Consider the following 25,220-nt stretch of genomic DNA (forward strand, 5'->3'; position numbering starts at 1 on the left):
ATGTTTTGGGCCATGTTATCACTGGTGATGAAACATGGGTGTGCCAATATGACCCTGAAACAAAGTGTCAAAATGCACAATGGAAGTCTTCCAATTCTCTATACCCAAAAAAGTTCTGTCAGTCCAAATCAAGAGACAATATGATGTTGCTAACCTTTTCTGATATCAGAGGGATAATTCATTATTAATTTGTACAACTGGACAGTTTACCAAGTTTACTATTTGGAAGTGCTGAAAATGCTGTGTGAAAAAAGACGATCTGAACTTTTCGCCAATTCATGGCTCTTGCATCATGACAATGCACCAGCTCACACGGCACTGTCTGTGAGGGAGTTTTTAGCCAGTAAACAAATAACTGTATTGGAACAGAGAGACTCACATGGCAAGGAACCGAGGCCTTCTGCCAACAGCCATATGAGTGTGCTATCTTGGAAATGGATCTTCCAGTTCCACTCAAGCATTCAGATGACTTGAAACCCCAGCTGATATCTTCACTGCAACCTCATTAAAGAATACTGAGCCAGAGAACATCCAGCTAAGCCATTTCTGAATTCCTAACCAATGCAACTGAGATAAAATGTTTGTTGTTAAAGTGCTAAGTTTTGGAGCAATATGTAACCCAGCAATAGATAATGAATATACCCAGGAAGGATTAAGATTTATTTTTAAAGGGACATCTATAAATTAAGGAAAAAACTTATGAGCACCAGACAGAAAGAATAAGAAACAAAAGAAACAAAAACCAGGCGAATATTTCTTTCATATCAGAATATTAGAAGCTGGAAGTCAACAACAATAACTTTTGGACAAGGAAAGTCCTCTTTTCAAAAATAGTGGAAGAAATTTTCTAACAATATAAAAATGGCAGATTTTGATCATGGCCACAGCAAACTCTTAGTGGTAAGATAAAGAGCACCAAAAAAAAGCTACTTTGCAATATGTAAGTTAAATCTAAGTGGATGGAGACACTGTGAATGAGGATTTGTAATTTATGTTGTAAAATTAGTCTTGAAATGATTTCCACGTATATACTTACATAGCTTAGTATTAAACTTTCAACAAGTATTACGTGCAACTTACAATGCATATGTAAAGAAAAAAGAATTCAGCAAGTTCATAGACCTTTGATGCCCACAAATGGAGTTTCCTCTAAGAACTACCATTCCCTAAGAGTTGCAAAAACTTTTCTAAAACATTGCATAAATTAGTTTTCTGGAATGTAGTGTTTGTATAGTTTGGTTTCCTGTCTAAACACTAGGTTATACTTAATAAATGTATAACCTTTTGTATTCAAATTTTAATGTCCATCTTCCACCTTTTTTTCCTCAATAATTTTGAGATGGAGAACTGTTATTTCAACATTCATATTTAGGAAAGGCCAGCAATAACACCATTTATCTCTTAAATTATGTCAGGTTTAGTATAACTATTAAGTATATGTTTTTTGTTTTTATTATGTAATTAGTTATTCATTAGAAAACAATACATTATGTAATATATAAAACTTCATAGGTAAAGTTTTTTCTATGAGTGTATTACGTGTCAGGGGTTGGCTTCGACACCTGGCAATCCTGGGAATGAGTGATGTCTACAATGTCTCGTCTTCAACAGCCCTGCTCAGCTCCTATAGACTCATGCCTACTCTTTTATGGAGTCAATCCATCTCATAGTCAATCTTCTCTTCCTGATGCCTTCTATTTTTCCCACCATTATTTTTTCTAAAAAACCCTGCCTTCTCATGATGTGCCTGAAGTAGGACAGCTTCAGTTTTGTCATTTTTGCCTCCAGCCATGTTTCAGGCTTAATTTGCTCTGAGACCCACTTGTTCATCTTTCTGGCGGTCCAGGTATCCAGGTATCCGTGGAGCTCTCCTCCAACACCATATTTCAAATGGACAATTTATATTACAAATAATGCTATTGCTTCCCTAAAGTTATTTTCTCTTATCATTTCAATAATGAATACACATTGAGTTGACATGAAATAAAATTTTATTTGGCTCTTACAAGACCTTTTACAGTAGCTTAAAAATAGAGGGATGTGACAAGTTTTATAATTCCAATCCACCCCAAATAGTGGATGGGGTCACCTAGACCCCAGTTCCTCTACATGTCTTTCCACCACACTGGAAAAATGGACTGCAGAGAAACCTAACACCTCTGACCAGTTTCATTCAGTCTGTAAGTGGGTACCGTAAGGCACCCCGGTCACCATTTAGCCAGGCATTTTCCTACCCTTTTTAGGGCACAAAGCACCCTTGCCTGCGGATAAGAAATTCTGCAAACTTGAATCCTTCTCTTCCCGGTTTCTGCCTGGCCCACGAAAGTGGCGCAGCACACGAGAAGCCTGGAGTCTGGGCATTGCCCTCCCCTATCCTAAAGACGAACCCTCGCTGGGCCACTGCAGCTTCCGAGGTACGGAATTAGCACCGCCTACTGGACCAGGCTCGGCTCAGCCCTCACGTGGCCCCACAGGCCCAATGACAAAGGCCCACGCTTTCCAGACTGCCGCATGCGCTCACACAGCCGGCGCTCTCGCGGCGCCCCGCCCCGACCACTCTGTGCGCCCGCGTTAATCCTCCTCTGAGGTCCGGGTCTCCAGAGTTGCAGGTTCCTACCGAGAGATGTTTCTCAACTCGGCCACGGGAGCGTGTCCTGATTGGCTCGTTATAGAGGCGGGACAGGACTCATTTGAGCCTAGGACCACTTCCTGAAGCGCGACGCAGGAAGTTAACTGCTCTACCTGGAGTCTTGTGGAGAAAGTGCTGTCTGCTGCACCGGTGGCGGCGGCACCTGGAGGTCGGTCTGGAGACTGGCCGTTGGGTTTGGCCGCAGTTAGGAGCCAGTTTCCATCGCAGCACCACGGCCCCCTCCTCCAGCCCCGAGCCCGGCGCGGTTGCCCAGGGAGCTCCTTCGGGCTCCTTTACGCAGCTCCAAGAGGCAACTACCTGGGCGTCACCTGGGCCTCCAGCCAGGGGACAGGCTCCCGGCTTCAGCTTCCCGGGCCGCAGTAAGAAGTGCTCTGGTCACCCCGCGCCCTGCCCACCCTCCTCGAACCATTGAGACCCTAGTCCAGAGCGACAACTTTGGATCTGGGACTAGACGGATCCAAAACACTCAGTCCCGACCCCCCTCAGACGGGGTTTGTATCGTCTGTGATATGTCACCCACCATCTCCCACAAGGACAACAGTCGGCAACGACGGCCAGGGACTTTCAATCACTCTCTGGATATGAAGAGTGGCCTTCTGCCGCCGGGCGACTGGGATGACAGTCATCTGGATTTGGTGGGCGGAGAAGGGGATAAAGAAGCTCTTCTGCTGGATACTGGTGATTTCTCAAAACCCCCACGGAGCTGCCGGGCCGAATTAAGCAGCATTTTGCTGTTGCTTTTTCTTTATGTGCTTCAGGGCATTCCTCTGGGCCTGGCAGGAAGCATCCCACTCATTTTGCAGAGCAAAAATATTAGCTATACAGATCAAGCTTTTTTCAGTTTTGTCTTTTGGCCCTTCAGCCTCAAATTGCTCTGGGCCCCATTGGTTGATGCGGTGTACTTGAGGAACTTCGGTCGTCGCAAATCTTGGCTTGTCCCTACACAGTATGTACTGGGACTGTTCATGATATATTTATCCACTCAGGTGGACCATTTGCTCGGGAATACTGATGGCAGAACCCCCGATGTAGTTGCTCTCACTGTGACATTCTTTTTGTTTGAATTTCTGGCCGCCACTCAGGACATCGCTGTGGATGGTTGGGCGTTAACTATGTTATCCCGGGAAAACGTGGGTTATGCTTCTACTTGCAATTCAGTGGGCCAAACAGCGGGCTACTTTTTGGGCAATGTTTTGTTTTTAGCCCTTGAATCTGCCGACTTTTGTAACAAATATTTGCGGTTTCAGCCTCAACCCAGGGGAATCGTTACTCTTTCAGGTAGTATATTTAAACTATAATGCTGTTAGGTTTGTTTTACATTTATGCATCCTTTTGACAGAGTGTGTGATGTTGAAGGAAAGCTCATTACTTAATTTAGTAGAAGTCATTTTATGGGAGATGACCCGAGGTAAGTTTTGTGTGCCACTAAAATGTGCTTCAGCCAGAATGACTACATTGGAGTAATCATAATTGATCAGTATTTTGCAGTGAGCAGGGAGAGGCAGCCCATCCAATAACGTTGTTGTGGAATGGCAAACAAAACTCAGTCTAGAGATCTGTTTGTTTGTACTTACCTAATACCCAGATGCACATTTTTTAAAAGTCTGGCTAGTGTGAAGGCAGGAATTCAGCTTGACACCTGTGGTTCAAATCTTCCTTTTTTCTTTCCTTGGATTGAGATTTCTAGCTCCATGCTTTCTGGCCCATTTCTAGCCTTTACTCTTATACCAAGAGTCCTCATTTAGCCCTCTTGTAAAAGGAATAGGGTTAATTCATTCAAACAATAAATCAACTAAGTGACAGTGTTAAGGGCCTGCTATAAAGCAGAGTCCAACCCACAAGGAATGGGAGAGATGCACATTTTAGGGAGCTCAGGATTGCCGGGGGTCACTGCTTGTGGGAGTCAGGCTTCACACTGCAAATGTCTGACCATATTGAATTATAAGATTCCATGAAATAGATAAGTGGAATTCCAGAATGCACAACACCGGGTGAAAATGCAGTAAAAAAACAAAGTACAGCACAATGCTTATGCTGTTCCAAGAGCCTGAAGCAGTAATTTGTGGGGACTGAGTTTGGGAAATGGTGCTGAAAGAAAGGTTGTGACCAAATTAGTAAGATTTCCTTTCATTGCTAGGAGAAAGAGTTTGAAGTTTATCCAGTAAGAAATTGGGTGTATGGTCTACAAAATTTCCACTTTTTCTGAATAAGTAAATACATGCTTTGGAAAGTTTTCTGAGGGTTATTTTTTTAAAAAAAACTTTCCTAACAATTAGGAAACAGAAGTAAAATGACCAACATCGGGAATGTAACAGAATTCTTCATTTTGGTACTGATGATGAATTTAAACAGCTAAGCTTTCTCTCACCTTCCCAGTACTGGATGGTGGATTCCCAACAGGGTAAATGTCAAGGATAGGTGCGTGGTGAGGGAAGTGTAAGAGTTGTATCATAATATTTGGGAAGTTGCGAGGAGGGAAGGATTCACAACTGAATTACTCTCTCCTGAAATCTTAGACAACCCCAGTACATCCCGACACCCTGCAAGGGTCCTCCTTTTTACCTCCTCAAACCTCTAGTAAGGCTCTACTGATAAATGATAATAGTACTTTTCATCAGTTGGTCTGAGGCCAAAATGGTTGAGAGATCATTCTTTGCGCTAGACAGATTTTTGTCTGAATGTTCTGGGGTCTCATTCCTGCTCTATGGATAAATCTCTCCCTAGAAATAATTTGTGAATGCATCAAATTAGCACCTCGTTGCTTTTCTGTGTCTTGCTTTTCATTGTGTAGTGGGAGTATACATATCACCAAGAAGGACTAATGAGATGATGTGTTATCATAGGAAAGTCTCAGTAGAGAAATCAAGATTTAAGAGGCTATGGAAACTAAGTTACTACTAAGATAAATTAGAACTTTCTCTTAAGTGTGATATGAGAGTGATTGATAAAGCATCATTCCAGAGAATGGTATTCAGGAGCCATTATAATTATATCTTCCCTTAGCCACAATTGTTCTCCAACGGGAAGATCAAAATTGTGCCATGGGAGTTTTATTTGCACTGATTTGTTATTTTGAATAACTGTTCTGTGGAATTTGAACTTTGTTCTCCAGGAATTTGTAAAAACAGCTTACGTTTTATATCTGTAGGGGACTGCTGTTTTGGGTTCAAACATTTTAGTTAAGAGTTGAAGAGTTCCTGCATTTTAATTTGCCTCTTAGGACTGCACATATCACTTTTATAACCTTGTACTTTCTGGAACTTGGTATAACTAAGAAAAACCAGTGGTTCTGAGGAATTTAAAGAGCACAGAAATAATCATGAAAGAAATAAAATTGCTTAGGTAATAAAAGAAGAGCCAAACATTGAGGCAGATGCTAAGAAAATTAGAAAATTAAAAATAGGCATAATTATTTTGTAAACTTCTAAAATATGTTCTGTGATTAACACTTTGAGTGTTACAGATACAGGAAGATGGAAAATACTGAGAAAGAATAGGTTTTGCTATCTAGAAAGCAGTAATCTAGGTAGTGTACATAGAACAGTAAGGATAGGATGAGAATAGAATCTTAGAAACAAAACCTTCATTATACTGAGATTGGCCTTTTGGTACAGTACTAAACTTCAGGACAGTACTGAACTCAGAAGTGGGCCTTTTCCGTCCTAGCCACATTTGGTTTTCAAGGATCTTTAGTAGCAAAAAGAGATGACTTTTTAAGCTGTGAGAACTGATTAAAGTAACCCGGCAGAACATAGATATGAGAACATAAAGTTTTATGACTTGGAAAAACCATATATTTCAATTCCTTTATTCTTATAGATGAAGAAACTGCAGCCAGGTAGCTAGTTAGAGGTAGAGATACACCTACAGCTAAGGTTTCCTGACTCCTTAAATATAATAAATATATAATCTAACATAATAAAATATGTGCTAATTGGGCTTTTCTACCAGAGAAAAGTAGCACTCTGACTGCTGGTGTCTATAAAACATCAGCCCACTCCTGGAACATCTGGTGCTCAGAAGTGACAGATTAAAGTTTTTTTTTTTGTTTTTGTTTTTAAGTGACACATGTTATTCATTTACTTAGCCTTGAGGGCCAGTTTGTTACTAGCCATGTGACAGTGTTATAGTTTGACGAATAAGACCTAGGAATTCTCTGCTCCAAAGGAATTTATAATGGAGGTTTATAAACCAAAATGATGGAGCGGGTAAATGGATAAGGAGTCAGATGAGTTGGTGCAAAACTGTAGGCATTGGAGGGGACAGTGCAGACCTGAAAAACACAGGCTCATCCAAAGGCAGGGAGCTTCAACTCCAGTAAGTTGTTGTCTGTGCCAGTAGGATCGCAGTATTGCTAGGTAGGATGAGTATTCAAGAAAACCTGGACATTTCTTTTTTTTTCCCCTTAATTTACAAAGCACTAGTTAGACATATAAAATATGTCTTTCTGCCAGGTCCAGCCTGTGAACAGGTAGTTGACACCCTCTCCTCTAGAACCAGTGATAACAATCATGAATAGAAGAATTGGGATAAGGAGCAGGAAGTTTTGGGTTTAGGGGCAGGAAGCAAGATAGTTTGATACTGGAGAAGAGAACTAAACATATTAGAGTATATGAATCAGTTTGTTTAGAGAGAGGCATGCACATATAGGAGTCAATCAGAAAAAGGATTGTTGCTTTGCCAAAACTGTTGCCAAAAAGTTTTGTTGCTTTGCCAAAACTGATGTTCAAAGTATGAAGCTAATCAAACTGCTGGTAATAGTAAAGTGGTATGTATTTCTAAGACATTCATGCTTTGAACTAGGAAGAGAGCAGGAACAATGAATTCTGACTTAGTGACACATTTCTTTGTATAGCTTTCTAAAGCAGTACTCGTTAACGTATTTTATATGACTAGAAATGCTATTTAGCATTTGGGTAGATCTAACTGACCCATTTCTGAATAGACTGATTATTCTTCTATAGGCTATAATGCATTCTTTAGCATTTATAGGCCTGAAACATTCTCTTACATTCTTAAAAAAATATAACTAGAGATGGGGAACAGAGTAGTTGCTCGGGGAGGAGGAGGTAACTATAAATGGATAGCCTGAGGGGGGTTTGGGGAGTGATGGAACTCTTCTGAATCTTGACTTTGGTTGTGGTGGTTTGAAATTTATACATGCGTTAAAATTTATAGAACTGTCACTAAAAATATTTAATTTTACTGTATAGTAATTTAAAAAGTAAGATTTAAAAAAATAAAAAAACCTAATCCATTCCTTAAAAGCTAATCTCTGGGTAAACATGATATAGCTCCCTTTTTGCCTTGAATGACCACGGTCATAAATCTGATGGATCTTACATCTCAGTGTAAGACAAATGGAGCAAATTTGAACTTACTTTCAAATGTTGGGGCCCTGGTAGTAAAGTGAGATAGGTGGAGGAATACTGGGGCCAGTAGATTCAAGAGGGATTAGATATTGGGTATTAAAAACTGGAGCCCATTCCCCAGAAGGAAGGTCTTAAAGCCATTTTTCTTTTTTAAACAAAGCAAAGCAGAAATGGTACTATATGCTTTCTTTGTCCAGTAAAGAACTGTGGAATTGCTTTTGTGCAGAAAAGCCAATTTACAAAATACACTGTGAACCAAAAAATTATTTGATTTTATTTGGCATGTATCTTATTCTGAATTTCACTTCTGATTTTATTGAAATTTACTTAGAGGCCAATTGAATTAGCCTTTACTATGTAAATTTATCAATAAAAGAATCAGAGCCTTACTAATTACAAGCAGTCTCCTACTTTCATTTGTAGTGTTCCAGAAAACTATAATTTTATTTGAGAAAGCAAAATACACGTACCTTACAAAAGGAGATGTTGTTTCTGGAAAATTAAAAATGAAAACTATGAAACCTCTGATTTCATCTATTCTTCTAGACAAAATTTTGGACAAATCTGGCATTTTGTACAAGTTCTTTTAATTTCATTTTTTTTTCATTATTTCATATTTTTAAATTTGGGGTGTATATTTTACATTGTATACGATATGTTACTATAGGAGGTCACAAATACATAATTTACATGTGAGTGTGCATACTGAAACATTTTTAAGGATGGGATACATATTCAAAAAGCAAGATGTTAGTTACCTTCCACCATCTTCTCTATTCCTTGGTTTGGTATCATCTAAGATTTTTTTTTTTTTTTTTTTTTTTTTTAATTCTTCCCCCTCACTTTTGAACATACTCTTTGCTGGATGTCGTCCAGTGGTCATCAATTAAAATAACAGAGTAGGTGATTTCAACATACGTAGATTTCTCTTTTTTGATCTTTATATTATATTTCAGATATACACACCATATTCCTAGCACAGTGTTAGAACTTTTGCATTCTTAAATTTCCCATTCGTTTCAAAAAAACTTTTTATTTTAAAATAATTATAGATTCACAGGAGGTTGCAAAGAAATACTCGTATTTAGTGAAGTCCTAGGCACCCTTCACCCAATCTCCTCTCTTATTAACGTCTTAGATAATTCTAGTACAACATCAAAAGCAAAAAAAATCTATATTGGTACAATCCATAGAGTTTATTCAGATTTCACCAGTTATACATGTACTCATTCGTGTGTGTGCATGTGTATAGCTATATGCAGTTTTATCACATGTATAGCCTTGCGTAACTACCATCATCACAATCAAAATACAAGATTCCTTTGCGTGGCCTCTTTATAGCTATACCTATTCCTTCCTCTTCATACTAACCGCTGGCAGCCACTAATCTGTTTTCCATCTTTATAATTATGTCAGTTCAGAAATGTTACCTAAGTGAAATCATGCAGTGTGTATCCTTGGGGAGTGGCCCTTTTCGCTCAGCATAATTTCTTTGAGGTTCATCCATATTGTTGCATGTAGCAATGATTTGTTCCTTTTTATCACTGAGAAGTATTCCACTTGTTAGACATACCACAGTTTATCTCACGAGTCATTTGTTGAAGATTTGGGTAGTTTCCAGTTTTTGGCAATTGCTGTGTGAAAGGAAGTCTTCGTTTCCCTGAGATAAATGCCCAAGAATGCAAATGCTCGTTATGGTAAGTCCATTTTCAGTTTTGAAAGGAACTGCCAAAATTTTTTCCGGAGTGGCTATACCATTTTACTTCCCTACCAGCAATATATGAGTAATCCAGTTTCTCTGTGTCTTTGCCAGCATTTGATGATATCATTGTTTTTCATTTTAGCTATTCTGATGTACCCTGCATCTTCATGAGATAACTTGAAATGTTCCTTTTCAAATGTTTTATAAAAGTCTGAATTCAACTTAAAGTGATTTAGGCTGTACAAAAGCTGAATGCAAGAATGCTTATCATAGCATCAGAGAAGAGATATATGTGTTTAATTAAAATAGATTTTGTGCCTGGCCAGAACATAATTTAAAAAAATGAAAAGAGTGACTCACTTTTATCCATTCAGCGATACAGGACCAGAGTTAGCATGAGGTGGCAACACTGAATTCATTAGTCATGAATGCCTTAGTCTTTCATCCTGGGCTGAGGCTGAGCCCAGTGTTTGGGGACAGCATGGCCGTTAATAGCAAGACAGCTGCTCAATCTGGTGCTTGATTGAAGATACAATCTCTTCTATCCTGGAGGAAAACCTAACATTGCTGGAGTTAATGAAAAGGTATGCGATTTCAAACATGGCATCTTCCTAAGAGGTTAGGAAAACTAAGATTAGGAGAAGATTTCAAAATTAGCTTTATATTTACTTGATTTTTACATTACATGCTGTCTTTTAAGAACCTAATCCCCAATTAAGACATGACTATATTGTACAATCAAAACAATATTTTCTGAGAGTGTGCTTCAACAGCATGGATATTTTGAGCAAATGCTTAAGAGAGAGATTTGTGGAATAAACGAAAGGTCTGTTTCTGCTAAAACTCAGCTGGTGACCCAAGCCAGACACATAATATTTCTATTTCAGTTTCCTCCATTGTGAAAGTGAGAGCTTTGGACTGGATGATGGGTATCTAATGTCCCTTCCTGTTCTTAACTTGTGAAGTAGAGAGCTGCTGTGCCACCAGCAAGAAAGTGAAAGGAAGGCCTCCTGACAGTTATTTAGAACAGAAACTGAACGTTTGTTTTCCTTCCACTGACTCCTGAAGACCAAAGGTAATTTCTATAGTGTGAGACTTAGAGGGAAAGAGAACCTGGTATGAGCCAAGATGCTTGTATCAGATGATACTTCTTAATTATTCTATGTCTTCTGATGGTGGAAGAGAGTGAATCTACACCACAAAGGCCCGGGGGCCTAGTTCAAAGCCTTGAAAGCTTGACTTTTTTTTTTTTTTTCAAGTCCGTTTTATCTTAAGAATTCTTAGAAATTTTGCCTTCTCCATAACATTTTTTATCATCAAAATGTTTCCCTATCGGGGCGGCTTGTTGGCTCAGTTGGTTGGAGCGCTGTGCTCTTAACGGCGGGGTTGCCTGTTGGATCCCCGCATGGACCACTGTGAGCTGGGCCCTCCACAACTAGATGGACGCAATGCTTGGCTTGGAGCTGATGGGTCCTGGAAAAGCATGCTAAAAAAAAAGTTTCCCTATAAGTTATTGAGTAAAATGAACTCGAGAAAGATGCATCGTGTTTATTTTTCCTATGGGTTTGTACACCCTTTGACATACCAATCTTATGGCGAGAAAGGAGTTGGGAGAGAGAATATAAGAAGCCAGTTAAAAGAAGTATGTTCAGGTATCTGTGTCCCAGACTTCATGGTTGGAGCTAAAATAGGTATCTTTCCTCTCAGGTGTATATGGTTAATAAGAAAGAGAGCTTTAGGTGTATCTGATCATCTTGGTAGTATAGTGGGAAACATTCTTGCTTTAAAATCAGATCTGAGTTTGAATTTCACTTCTGGTACTTTCTGGCTTTGTGATCTTGTTTCATTTTATATAAAGTAGGAATGATATGCTTGTCTTGAAGAATGACTGAGATTTATTGCACTGTCCTGTTTTGCCTTGCATAGTGGGCACCTGGGTGCCAGCTGCCCTATGTTTCTTAGTTACTGGTGAATTGTTACATGCTCTTAATTTTTGCATTCATGGGAGCTCTAGGTAAGATCTAGTAGCCACTGCAGGATATTTAGTATGTATTGTAGGTCTTTGCTCAAAAATCATGTTTCGGAAACTTGAACATTAACTTTGACATCTTGATCATATACATCATAATGCTTTTGTAGATAAAATACATAGATCAAAATTAATCAAAATGTTAATAAAGAAATATTAAGATTATTTTTGGTAATAATATCTGTACAGTGATTGGTCTATCAGGGAATGTATGTTCTAGCATCAAAGCGATATTAATAAACAATAGCCAATAGTCTAATGGTCAGTATTTATGGTAATTATCTTCATAAAACTTAGAGTATTTTCTAGCAGTGACTCAGCCTCTCTTTCTGAGCTCTTAGCTTCACTCTTCTGTTCAGGTGAGCTATGGAAAGACTTTGAATAGCAGCTCTGATGACTCATTGTCACTCTATCCTTTCATGTGACCTCTTGTTTTATCCTCAAAGCTCAAAGAAATTACAAATAATCCTACCTGCAAACAATACTGAAACCTGTTTAACTTGTTATTCTTGTTTTTTTTCCTGGTATTAGTATATCAGGGAGTTTAAATTCTAGATGAAGATTTTTTTCATTAAAATTCGGAGGATGTACTAAGCAAATTTAAAAAATTTTTGCTTAGAGAACTGAAACTCTTAAAGTAGAAAACTTTTAATTTTCATTTAACCATTTATATAGAGACCATTTATTTCTGGTGACGGTGATAACAATTTCGTTTTTTTCAGGCTTTCTTCAACAGTTAATTTAAACCAAAGGATGAACGAAAACTTTCTGAATGAGAATATTATAGATGAAATTCTGTTAACAAGTCATTATGTGTCACATTGCACAGATAAAGTTAAGAATGAAAAAACAAAAAACATTAGCCTCATTTATAAGAATAATCTTAAATTGTTCATTTCGTTTGAACCAGATTCAAAAACACCATGTTAACATAAACTAGAAATTATATTTTATGATGTTATTTTGATAAACTTTAATCATAACTTGTATATGGATACCTTTGCGTTTAAGAACATTTTGTGTTTTTCTTCTGATATCTAAAATTAAGTATAAGTTTCTCATGTTGGAGAAAAGAATTCACCTCAGAATACAAATTTCCATATATGCCTAAAGTGTTTTGGTTTCTTTAATTTGCATAAGCTGAATAGCATAGGCTTGCTTTTGTTTAGACTGGTGGAGACTAAATAATTAGCCAATTTTAGTAAATTCTTATTTCAACATTAATTTTTTAAAAAAAACTCTAGGCAGGCAGTGTGAAACTCAAATTCAGATTTAGGTTTAAGTTCTGCCTCTTAATTTGACCTTTGGCAAAGATGTCAATATTCTGGGCTTCTTTTCCTCATGTCTATATTAATAATGCCTGCTTTGCCTCTCTCACATGTTTGCTGTGAAAATCCAATGAGATAACATATAAGAAAGGAGCATGTGAGTACTAAGGTGAAAATGGGTCTAAACAAATAATGCTTTATGCCTTCATCATAAGTGACGTACAAGCTGTAGTGGTCGCCGTCAGCTAGAACAGCAGCAGAGCAAGACTGAATACAAAGCAGAGGCCCTGACTGAAGAATGCTCTACTTGTTTTTGAAAAAAGGTGACTAGGCTCCATGAACGGTGCTACATGAACAGCAATAAAATTAAAAGTAAACACATATAAAAACTAGTATAATTCTACAATATTAGTGCTAAAAGCATCTGGGATTTTCTAGCCAACTCCTCTTATTTTATAGATGAGAAAACTGAACAGAATTATCCAGTAAGTTTTTTAAATGATTTTTTTGTTTTTCAATTACAGTCAACATAAAATATATTAGTTTCAGGTGTACAACATAGCGATTTGAAATTTATATAGCTTACGAGGTGATCACTCCGATAACTCTAGTACCCATCTGACACATACATAGTTATTACAGTATTACTGACTGTTCCTTAATGTTATACTCTACATCCCCATGAGTACTTTGTAACAGTCAATTTCATATTCCTTTCCCCTTTTTCATTTGTCGCTTCAACCCCCCCCTCCCAACTGGTAACCCTCAAAATGTTCTCTGCATCTATGATTTTGTTTCTATTTTGTTTGTTTGATTATTTTGTTCTTTAGATTCCACATATAAGTGAAATTGTATGCCATTTGTCTTTCTATGTCTGACTTACTCCACTGAGTATAATACCCTCTGGGTCATTCATGTTGTTGCAGAAGGCAACATTTCATTCTTTTTCAAATATTCCATTGTATATATTCCATTGAGTAATATTCCATTGTATATATGTACCACCTCTGCTTTATCCATTCATCCATTGATGGACAGCCAGACTGCCTCCATATCTTGGCTATTGTAAATAACGCTGCATTGAACATGTGGATGCACACGTCCCTTTGAACTCATGGGGATAATTTCCCAGAAGTGAGAACACTGGGTCCTTCTTTGTCTCTTGTTACAGCCTTTGCTTTAAAGTCTATTTTGTCTGGTATAAGTATTGCTACTCCAGTTTTTGTTTTGTTTTGTTTGTGTTTGTTTGTTTGTTTCCATTTTCATGAAATATCTTTTTCCATCCCTTTACTTTCAGTCTGTGTGTGTCTTTGATCTGAAATGAGTCTGTTGTAGGCAGCATATGTAAGGGTCTTGTTTTCTTATTCATTTAGCCATCCTGTGTCTTTTGTTTGGAGCATCTAATCCATTTATTTTTAAAGTAATTGTTGATAGATAATGTAGTAATTGCCATTTAATTATTCATATTTTTAATCTTTTTTTCTTTCACTTAAAGAAGTCCTGTTAATATTTCTTATTATACTGGTTTGGTGGTGATGAACTCTTTTAGCTCTTTCTTGCCTGGGAAGCTTTTTATCTGTCCTTCAATTCTAAATGATAGCTTTGCTGGATAGAGTAATCTTGATTGTAGGCTCTTGCTGAAAAGTCAGCTGACAGTCTTATGGGATTTCCCTTATAGGTAACTAACTGATTTTCCCTTGCTGCTCTTAAGATTCTTTCTATGTCTTTACCTTTGCTATTTTAATTATGATGTGTCTTGGTGTGGACTTCTTTGGGTTCATCTTGGTTGGGATTTTTTGTGCTTCCTGGCCTCATATGTCTATTTCCTTCACCAGGTTAGGGAAGGTTTCCATCATTATTTCTTCAAACAGGTTTTCAGTTCCTTGCTGTCTCTTCTCCTTTTGGTACCCCTATGATGTGAATGCTTGATGTTGTCATACAGGCCCTTTATCCTCGTTTTTTGGATTCTTTTTGCTATTCTGATCGGGTGTTTTCTGCTACCTTATCTTCCAAATTGCTGATTTGATCTTCTGCTTCATATAATCTAGTGTTGATTCCCTCTAATCTATTTATTTCAGTTATTGTATGCTTCATTTCTGACTAGTTCTTTTTTATGTTTTCTATCTTCTCCATTTTATGTTTCCTCTCTTTGGTGAAGTTCTCCCTGAGATCCTTAAACATCCTTATAAGTGTTTTGAACTCTACATCTGGTAGATTGCTTGTCTCCATTTTGTTTAGTTCTTTTTTTGGAACTTGATTCTGTTATTTTATTTGGGACATGTTTCTTTGTCTCCCCATTTTGACTGGCTCCCTGTTTTTGTTTCAGTATATGGTAGAACTGCTATGTCTCCTGATCTTAGTAGAGTGGCCCTATGTAGTAGGTGTCCTTTGGGGTCCAGTGGCACTGTGTGTGTCCTCCTGTTGTAGTTGAGCCTTGGTTGTTGTTTGCGCCTCAGTGGGAAGGATTAACCCTCAGGCTGATTGGTTGTGAGGACTGGCTGTGACTATAGTGAAGGAGATATTGTGCAAGGGCTGACCCTAGGGAGCAGGATTCACGTCAGCAGGACTCTGGTGCCTGCCCAGTCTGCCACGGAATCACGAGGGTGGGGTGGATAAATCGTGTTAGCCAGATTGATAGAGACTGAGATTTGGCGGTCACCTGCATGTGTACACTGGGTGAGGGGAAGTCTCAACAAAGGAACAATGGCATCTGCCAATACGTCTGTCTGGGAGACGGCTGCTCCCCCAGCCCTTACCCTGACTCCAGACAATTCAGTTCCTCTCTGTATGTCCCTGGCACACCTCAAGGTGGAGCTTGGAGTGAGTGAGTCTGTCAGTGAACAAATCTGTGTGTGAGCCCTTGAAGCAGAGTGCCTAGGACTGAAGCTGCCCTCTGTTTCACTCAGCCACAGTCAGCTGGTTTTCACAGCCGGAAGTTATGGAGAGTTTTCTCCCTGGCACTGAAACCCTGGGAGCCTGGTGTGGAGCTGGGATCCTTTGGCTCCTCCGCAGCCGAGATACCCCTCCCAATTTTTAACCGTCACACACGGGTGTGGAATCAGCCTATTTCGCATCTCTGCCTCTCCTATCAGTCGGGAGATGGCTTCTTCTGTATATCTTTAGTTGTAGGACTTCTGTTCAGCTAGACTTTATGTGACTCTCAGCGATGGTTGTTCTGTAGTTGTAATTTTGAAGTGGTCATGAGAGGAGGCAAGTACAGCGTTACCTACTCCACCATGTTGACTGAAAATCTCCAATAACTTTTGTAGAGGAAAACTGAGATGCATTTCTTAGTGTGGTTAAGGAGACACAGGTTTTGAAATTAATGGTATAAGGCATCAAATCACAATTTTATCACTAGCTTACAATGTAACTTCAGACCTGTTAACCTCTCTAGGCCTGTTTCTTTGTCTGTAGATTGCGACTAGTTAATAACCTAATCTATTGGGTTGTTGTAGTAAAGGAAGTGATATATATAAAATGCTTAGCACACTTTGGCACATAATATACACTCAATAAATGGTGCCTTAATTATTATTTTTAGCTGTTACGTGGAATTTTCCAGAACATTATTCACTCCCTTTGCTAAACTTGTTCAAAATAATGGTTGATGGCCCAGCTATCTTTCCAACCCAAATAGTAATTTTCATGTGTCTCCATCATGCTCCTGTAAGTATGAGGAAATTGCTTTTGTATCTCAGTATTGAAAAGAGAAGGCTATTCTTAAACAGTTTTAAAAGACTAAAGAATTTCAAAATAAAAGTTGGAAAATCTAATGTAAATGATCATCTGTTGTCTAAGTTGTCATAATTTAATAAAGAGCTAAATAGTGTAGATGTTTAAGAAATATGACTGATGGCTCTTATGGGATAGGAAAATCATCTCCCCTCAAACCCCAGCACTTTTCTTGAATAAAACAACATGATAGACTTTGGTTTGTAAGCCTTTTTCTTTTTCTTTTTTTTCCTTAAGTATCACTGTTCTCTCTTGGGTCTGTGTACGTAATGTGTGCTTAACAGAGCCAGCACCGTCATGTTCATCTGCTACGCCCGCTATGTACGGTGCCGTGAACATGATGGGCATATTAAGTGTCAACTTTTTTTAACAGATTTTAGTTGAGGGAAAGTTGTATACAGAATTATATAGAACCAGTGAAATTAGATCATTTCAATAATTACAGCTTTTAACATTTTAAATTTCAGATTTCCTTTTTTTCTGGGGAACTGTATTTTTGATAACAACAACTTTAGTTGCCCTTCTGAAAAAAGAAAACAAAGAAGTATCAGTAGGAAAAGAAGAAACCCAAGGGATCACAGATACCTACAAACTGCTTTTTGCAATTATAAAAATGCCGGCAGTTCTGACATTTTGCCTTCTGATTCTGACTGCAAAGGTAAAAATGATTTATAAAGCAAATTTACCACTTTGTTATAATTACCAATGTCGTGCAATACTTCTGTTGCCTTTTCATATCATAAATCCCTTCCCACTACTATTAGAATTTAACAATAAAAAAACCAGTATTTTTGGTTTATTAAAGTGTTTTAAAAGGTGTAATGATATCAAATATAATTTCAGAGTAAGCTGAATGTCTTGGGTTCTTGAAAAAAATTATGCCAATTTGAAGTAATTCTAGTAAGTGTAAAATGTATTTAATGAATGATATAAATGCTTTACATGGAACTGAATGCCTTGAAAAAAATAATAGCTGTGTGCTATTAGAATGAGTATACATTTAATTTCAGAGGTAGTACAATTATTTACTTAGGATGTTATTTACAAAGATGTGGAAATGTATGAGTACTGTAAGTGTATTTAAAAATGAATTGAAAATTTTTTTGTATTAGAAGGAAATAATACCATCAAATAAATGGGGATTTTGATGATTTTTATTTTATTCTGTACATTTTCTGTAGTAAGATGTCCTGATTTTATGGTTCTAAAACATTTTAAAGATATGCTAGAAGAAAGGTAAGTATACTGTTACAGTGAGCTATTGCTAGCACTGGAATTAATATTCCTAAAGTCTATAATCAGTTATAGGAGTTTCATATTAAATATTATATATTTAAATTTGTCTACATAAACACTTTACAGCTATCTTTTGACAACACTGAAGTAAAAATTGTAGCCTCCATGTTTTGAAATGGTGAGTTTTTCTTCCTCTAGTGATAGGGTGGGTTAAATTTTAAGGAAATGTTAGTAATACCTCTCCTGACTTTTAATACCAGAGATTAGTTTTCCCTGCTTTTGAGTTTTATATAAATGAAATATCCAATATGTATTTTTATGTCTGGCTCTTGTATTCTTTTACTCAACATTATAATTGTATAATTTATATTTTATTTATAGCAATAGTTTGTTCATTTCATTGTGTATAATACTATCCTGCTGTATGAATATGCCACAATTTATCCATTCTATCAACAGATGTTTAGGTTGTTTCTACTTTTGGACTATTATGAATAGTGTTTCTGTGGACATTCACGTTCATTACTTTGGATGAACATAGTTATACATTTCTGATAGGTAAATACCTAGGTGTAGAATTGCTGGGTCATAATAAGTGCATTAGGATATACTGCTAAACAATTTTCCAAAGTGGGTGCTTCAGTTTTCCCTACGACCAGCAGTGTAAATGTTCAATTGTTTCACAGCCTTGAATACAGATTTATTGTTTTTTCAATTTTAGCCCTTCTGGTGGGTGTGTAGTGGCATCTCTTTATGGTTATAATTTGCATTTCCTTGATGATAGAACAAGTTGAGCATCTTTTTCAATGGTTATGGACATTTTAATATGCAGAGTTGCCTTAATTTTTTTTTTTAATTTGTAGAATTTTATTTTTTATGTATCCTAGATGTGAGGTTTTTGTTAGATATGTGTTTTACAGATATCTCCTACTATACCATTTTTATGACAGTAAATGTTGAAGTTGGTTTGTATATCTAATTTTTACAAAGAAGATGGGTGAAACATAGGTGAAATTCTTGTGAAATATCTTTGAACTTTAATTATTATTATTTTTTAATGGTGACGTTTGCTTTTTGGCTCCCTTCCAAGAAGTTAACGTATATAGAACTTATTCCTTTAAAAAAAATTATTTGATAGTTTCATACTTATTGAAAATTTACCTGTATAATTAAAAGAATTCTCATATATCTTTATCCATGTTCTCTAATTGTTAACATTTAGTTCCACTTTCTTTATTCTGTAAATTTGCACTCTGTTACATATTTCTTCTGAAATATTTGAGAGTAATTTGTATATGTCATGCCCCTTTATCCATAAATACCTAAAGTATGTATTTCTCGTATAAAGCCACAGCTTAATAACAAATCTGGAAATTTAAAATTGACACAATATTATTATCAAATCATAGTCCATATCCAAAATGCATTAGTTTTCCTAATAATCGCCTTTATAACTTTATTTTTCAGGTATCCAATCCAGGATCACACATTGCATTAGTTGGCATAAGCCCTTTCTTTGACCTTCATGACCTGGATATTTTTAAAGAATACAGGCTTTACTAACAATTGTCACTCCAGTAAACTTTAAAAAAATAATAATAATACAGGCCAATTAGTCTATAGAATGTCCTTTCGTTTATGTTTGATGTTTCTTCATGTTTAGGTTCAGGTTATACAATTATGTGAGAAATATCACAGACGTAATATTGTTACGTGTTCAAGGAAATAACTTAAGGAAACATATCATGTCCCTTTATTCTATTAACTGTTAACTTTAATTACTTCGTTAACTCATTGTAAAGTTACTTTTCTTTTGTAATTAAAAACTAATTTATGGGGAGATACTTTGATACTATCTAAATATTTTAGTTCACCTCAAACGTTTACTCACTACTTTTAGCAACCAACTTTTTTGGGTTGTTTTTAAGAATTAATCTAATTGTACTTTTTCTTCCCCCTCATTTTATTCAACCTCTCAGATATAATGTTTTTTCAGAATTACTTTTGAAATGTTAAATGACTTGGAAATTTTATTATGGTCAGTCAGAAATCATCAAAAATGTGTATATGTAGCAGTAATGCTTCATTTTAACCAGATTTATTTGAAATCAATTAAAGGCTTTTATTTTAAACTTAAAACATTCACATCAGTAAGTTTGGATTTGGACACTGTTTATTATAAGAGATTGAACTTTTTGAAGTGGAAATTTAGTTGTAATTTGAGCCAGCTACAGTTCCTAAGAATGCTGAATTTTCAGTTTTTTCACTGAATATTACAAGTAGACCATAGGGCAAAGTGTACCTACTGTAACTTAATCATTGTACCAGATATAATAATAATATGATACTTACTTGTAACTGGCATACGTCAGTAATGAGATTGAGGTTCTTGAAGAAATTTCATATGCTTGGAGAAAAATATTTCATAAGTCACAAATTAAAATTTTTTTGTTTTTATTTTGCAGATTGGTTTTTCAGCAGCAGATGCAGTAACAGGACTGAAATTGGTAGAAGAGGGAGTACCCAAAGAACATTTAGCCTTATTGGCAGTTCCAATGGTTCCTTTGCAGATACTATTGCCTCTGATTATCAGCAAATACACTGCAGGTCCCCAGCCACTAAACGTATTTTACAAAGCCATGCCCTACAGGTAAAACATGAAATAAAACCTTATTAAATAAGAAAGGTTAAATGAAGAACGCTTATCAGTATCACTAACATCTATGTGTAGAGTATATATGGAAAAAGGCTTGAAAAACATCTTTAACTTCAGTATTATTTATATGCACTCTTTTTAACCTCCTAAAAGGTTTTAGATACAGGCATCTTTCATATGGTAGACACACAGATTTCTGTTTTTGCTGTTGCTTTTTTACCTAAAATGGAAGTCATTTCCATGTTTTTTTCTTTCTCTATAGATTATTGCTTGGATTAGAGTTTGCTCTATTGGTTTGGTGGACTGCTAAAGTAGAGCATCAAGGGGGATTCCCTATATATTACTACATTATACTGCTGCTGAGTTACGCGTTACATCAGGTAAGCTTGTGGTGGTATTTTCAAGAAGTAAACTGTTCTTTGTAAAATAAAGAAGACATTTTTCTATGGCTGCCTTAAAATAATGATAGTAAATTATAAGATTTAAGCACAAATCTGACAATGAACAAATTATTTGACAGTGAACTTTAAATCTTGTGTCTTCTGATTTAATGAGTTCTGTTTGTGGAAAGAGAGTTCCTTCTTTATTCATTTCATTTTATTTGGTTCATTCAACAAATATTTTTCACATCTCAGAATTTATTCCAAAACTAGTATTTCAACTCTTGCTAAGTATCCCTTAGTCTATCTCTAGACTTGGGTTTTTATTTCTATTCCAGATAGTTTTTTTCTGAAAGTATTGAGAAATAATGATGGTTACTGAGTTAGACATAAGGTGTTTGGTTTAGAGTCTGTATTGAAAGTTATGAGTTACTCTTTGTGATTTTAGAAGCTGTGTGTTAATCTTTTTCTTTCTTTATTAAATATGTTTGTAATCCATAAAGTGATCCCCACTTTGCCCTAACCTCACCTAAGCTGCCTTTGCAAAATGGGGTTTTGTCTGGGGGCAAGTGATTCAAGTAAATGGCAGACCTCCCCAGCAGTAGTACCCTTTGTGACACAACTGCAATTATTGCTAATGTGTTTTTCAGAGTCACTTTGGATTTTTCTATGGAACGTAGCTTAAATATTTTGAAAGTTATGTTTACAAACTGCTCACTTTCTTTTTAGCTGAAACCCAAAAATATGGCTACCAGGTAATCTCAATAATTTTTTGCATACAGTTACATCATTTAGGAGAACTGCGTAGTGGATCATGTCAGACTAACTGTATGTAACTCATTGAGGCTAGGATATCAAATATAATTTTCTTTTTTGCACATATTTAGTTAATGCTGGGCACAAAATAAAAGTTGAAAGAAGTGCTTTAGTTTAGTTAATGCTTCCCTGTCTAAGTAAGTAAAAGAAAATCTGTGACTTGGTAGTCCAAAAATCATTTGTTTGGCTTTGAATTTCACTAGAGAATTTCCCAAAGTACAGTCATTGAAACTCAGACAACCAGATATTTTGTGGGAAAATATGTACAAGGCCAAATAAATTTGAGAAATGATACATGACATAACCCCTCTTTATGTAGCATCTTAATTATTCCTTCAACAAATATTAAATGGACACCTTTTAATGCCCAAAATCATTCTAAATACTAAAATATAACGGAATAAATCATGCCCAAATCCCTGCCTTAAAGAGTTTGTATCCTAAAGGCTTTCAGAAGACCTATAGTGAAAGGGACCTGTTCAATTTTGTGTAATTCAGTGTTTCTCAGTCTTATTCGATATTGGAACATCCCTGGAATGGTATTCCAAGGAATGCTTTTTGGGAAACATGGTTTATTTCCATGTTCCTAAATGGAGGGTTAATTCTTGCCTCTTAAACACTTTTGCCTTTAAGGAGATTTTTCTCTTCGATTCATCACATAAATGTTGAAATGTTATTTTTCTTCTGTATATGTAGACGAAAATTGTGTATATGTATATAATTATAGGTTCATGTTCTTTTGAATATTTGAATGCTTACATGTATTACATATACATATAAATAGATACACAGCATATATGATGCATTTAGGTACAGTGTAAATATGGGGTTTTGCTTATTGCCGTATGTATCCTTCAAGACCACCTCATCTGTCATTTTCTCTTTTGAACTTTTCTTCACTACTTATGGTAGAATTAATCTCTCATTTATTTAGGCCCCAATAACATGATGTGTATATTTCCACTTACAATACTTACTACATTTCATCATAATTATTTACTCCATGTTTTCCAAGACTAAAATAAATTCTTGAAGGGCACAGAGAGACTGTGGCATAGTCATTTTTATATTGCCATGGTCAGGCTCAAAGCCTACCCAATAAGAAATGTTCAATAAATGTTAGTTGACTTGGCGTTAATAAGGGTCATGAAAATTAATTTTCAAGTTTATGATTTTGATCTTCTTAATTCAGACCATACCTTTATAAATTCTACTCATTCTAAAGATGTTTTACATTTTCCTTGTAGGTTACATTATACAGCATGTATGTTTCCATAATGGCGTTCAATGCAAAGGTTAGCGATCCACTTATTGGAGGAACATATATGACCCTTTTAAATACTGTGTCCAATCTGGGAGGAAACTGGCCTTCTACAGTAGCTCTTTGGCTAGTAGATCCCCTCACAGTGAAAGAGTGTGTAGGAGCATCAAACCAGAATTGTCGAACACCTGATAATGTTGAGGTAAGTATATTGTAATTTTAGATAACATTAAGCTAATATCAAGATAATAATTTCCTCGTGTTGCCTTTAGAAGTACTATATCTTTGTAAAAAGTCATATCTCTTCATAGTTTCTTGTCTAGAAAGCTATATATTTTTTCTTTCTTGTCATAAATTGACGGTTATAATGCACTCAAATCAAGAGTAGCTCATTTGAAGGTGCTGCTCAGCAAGGGGGGGGCAAACTGTCTCTCTGCAACCTGAGGATCACTGTTCTACACAACAGGTGCTTAATAAATGCATTATTCATAGGTAAGTTTTATAATGATAGCGAAAGGGAAGTTTCATTAGGTATTCATATAACAATTTTAGGTAAAACCAATGGTTAGTAGTTTGTTGATGAATTTCAAAGTAATAGCCTACTTCTGGAGTAGATTCATTGAACATTTCTTCACATCTCCAGATGTAAAAAGCTGTATCTTGAAAATGAGTATTATTTACAGCACAAGCTGAAAATTGCTTTTAATCGTATTAGTAGCATTAGAGAGCTTAAGATACATTAACATGCTTTGCCACTTGAAGTAAATGAAATGTTTTAACAAAAATAAATTTTCATTAATTTTGAAATTATGAATTAGAAACATTAAATTGGTGAATGCTTCCATTTTGAAATTGTGGAATATTTATTATAATTTTATTTTTACAGCTTTGCAAAAAACTCGGTGGCTCGTGTGTTACAGCACTGGATGGTTATTATATGGAGTCCATTATTTGTGTGTTTATTGGATTTGGTTGGTGGTTCTTTCTTGGTCCAAAATTTAAAAAGTTACAGGATGAAGGACCCTCTTCATGGAAGTGCAAAAGGAGCAATTAATACATTCACTACTTGGTATTCTGAGAAAGGTAACTCTAGTTTAGTTTTAATTCAGAAAACTGTGAAAATCAGCGCACAGGAGTATGAAATATTTTAAACACAGAAATTATTAATATAAAATGCCAAATGGTTAAAAAATAGAGACCTCTCTGTATATTGATTATATTTTTCCTTGCCTTGTTGATGTATTTAAAGTTTACTTAAGGTTAGGAAGTGGATTCTAAAACAACTTTTCATGCCTTGTTATTTGATTTATATCTTTTTAATTTACTGACCAAAGCAAGTTTTAAGCTGCAGTGCAGTAGTCATGGATGGTAACCATGCAGTCAAGTATTGCTATCAGTTCCTGTCATTGAGCTGTATTTAAAATTTTGGTAAAATATATTAAATGGAACACAGCTTGATATTCAGGTACTAATTACAACTAGTCTGACTTGTTAGAAGTTAAGCCTTATTTTGAATTGCAAATTGGTTAAATTCTATGTAGAATTTGCTGAGAAGAGAATTTAGGCTACTGACTGAAATGTCATTTTAGTTGTTATTTTTCTGACCACAACCACATTGTACTTATGAATCTGTGTTATAAAGACTAGTGAAAACCATATTGTACTAATGAATCTGTGTTAAAAAAGACTATTTTAAATGTATTTTCTGCTTTTGTAAGCATTAAAGATTTATAAGGTATTATTCAAACTATTTTTTATAAAGTGGAACTATGATTTTTAATTTATTGATTCCCCTGTCCACCCTTTTTGGGAAGATATTTTGATTCCCTGTTAACTATTACCATAAAGCTTACATGTTTTTTGTTCTAAGTGCTTCGTGGCACACACACATCTCACGAAGGGATCAAATTTAGCGTTATATGTGTACGTTCATGGCATAGTTGTGAAAATAAAAATTAAACGTTTTTCTTCAAGTAGTTTTTTTTATTACTGAGAAACAACAACAGTAAAGCTTTCATATTAAGTAAAATTTAAGTGAATAATACTGTAATTTAAAAATAATACTTAAATATCAATTATACAAGGTGTGATCAAACAATACAGTTGACGTTTAAA

General features: G+C 35.9%; 1 protein-coding gene across 2 annotated transcripts; it reads left to right on the forward strand.

The window, feature by feature from the left end:
• The first annotated feature begins 2,676 nt into the window (after positions 1 to 2,676).
• Positions 2,677 to 24,761, forward strand: SLC33A1 (solute carrier family 33 member 1). 2 transcript variants are annotated; one of them, XM_033131334.1, is made up of 6 exons: positions 2,684 to 3,928; positions 17,224 to 17,414; positions 20,458 to 20,642; positions 20,911 to 21,028; positions 23,092 to 23,307; positions 23,992 to 24,761. In XM_033131334.1, the coding sequence occupies exons 1-6, from the start codon at positions 3,160 to 3,162 to the stop codon at positions 24,157 to 24,159; spliced, it is 1,647 nt and encodes a 548-aa protein (XP_032987225.1). In that variant the 5' UTR covers positions 2,684 to 3,159; the 3' UTR covers positions 24,160 to 24,761. The 2 variants fall into 2 exon arrangements, with proteins under 2 accessions (XP_032987233.1, XP_032987225.1); XM_033131342.1 differs by lacking the exons at positions 17,224 to 17,414; positions 20,911 to 21,028 and having other exon boundaries at positions 2,677 to 3,928.
• Positions 24,762 to 25,220: the final 459 nt, after the last annotated feature.

The sequence above is a fragment of the Rhinolophus ferrumequinum genome, chromosome 2, assembly GCF_004115265.2.
Source record: "Rhinolophus ferrumequinum isolate MPI-CBG mRhiFer1 chromosome 2, mRhiFer1_v1.p, whole genome shotgun sequence".
Taxonomy (NCBI): domain Eukaryota; kingdom Metazoa; phylum Chordata; class Mammalia; order Chiroptera; family Rhinolophidae; genus Rhinolophus; species Rhinolophus ferrumequinum.

Excerpts from the sequence above, each read along its gene's own strand:
- SLC33A1 (XM_033131334.1), top strand. The coding sequence starts at position 3,160 with ATGTCACCCACCATCTCCCACAAGGACAACAGTCGGCAACGACGGCCA. Across the intron at positions 17,415-20,457 it reads TTCTGATTCTGACTGCAAAG|ATTGGTTTTTCAGCAGCAGA; the intron begins GTAAAAATGATT and ends TTTATTTTGCAG. Across the intron at positions 21,029-23,091 it reads TGAGTTACGCGTTACATCAG|GTTACATTATACAGCATGTA; the intron begins GTAAGCTTGTGG and ends TTTTCCTTGTAG.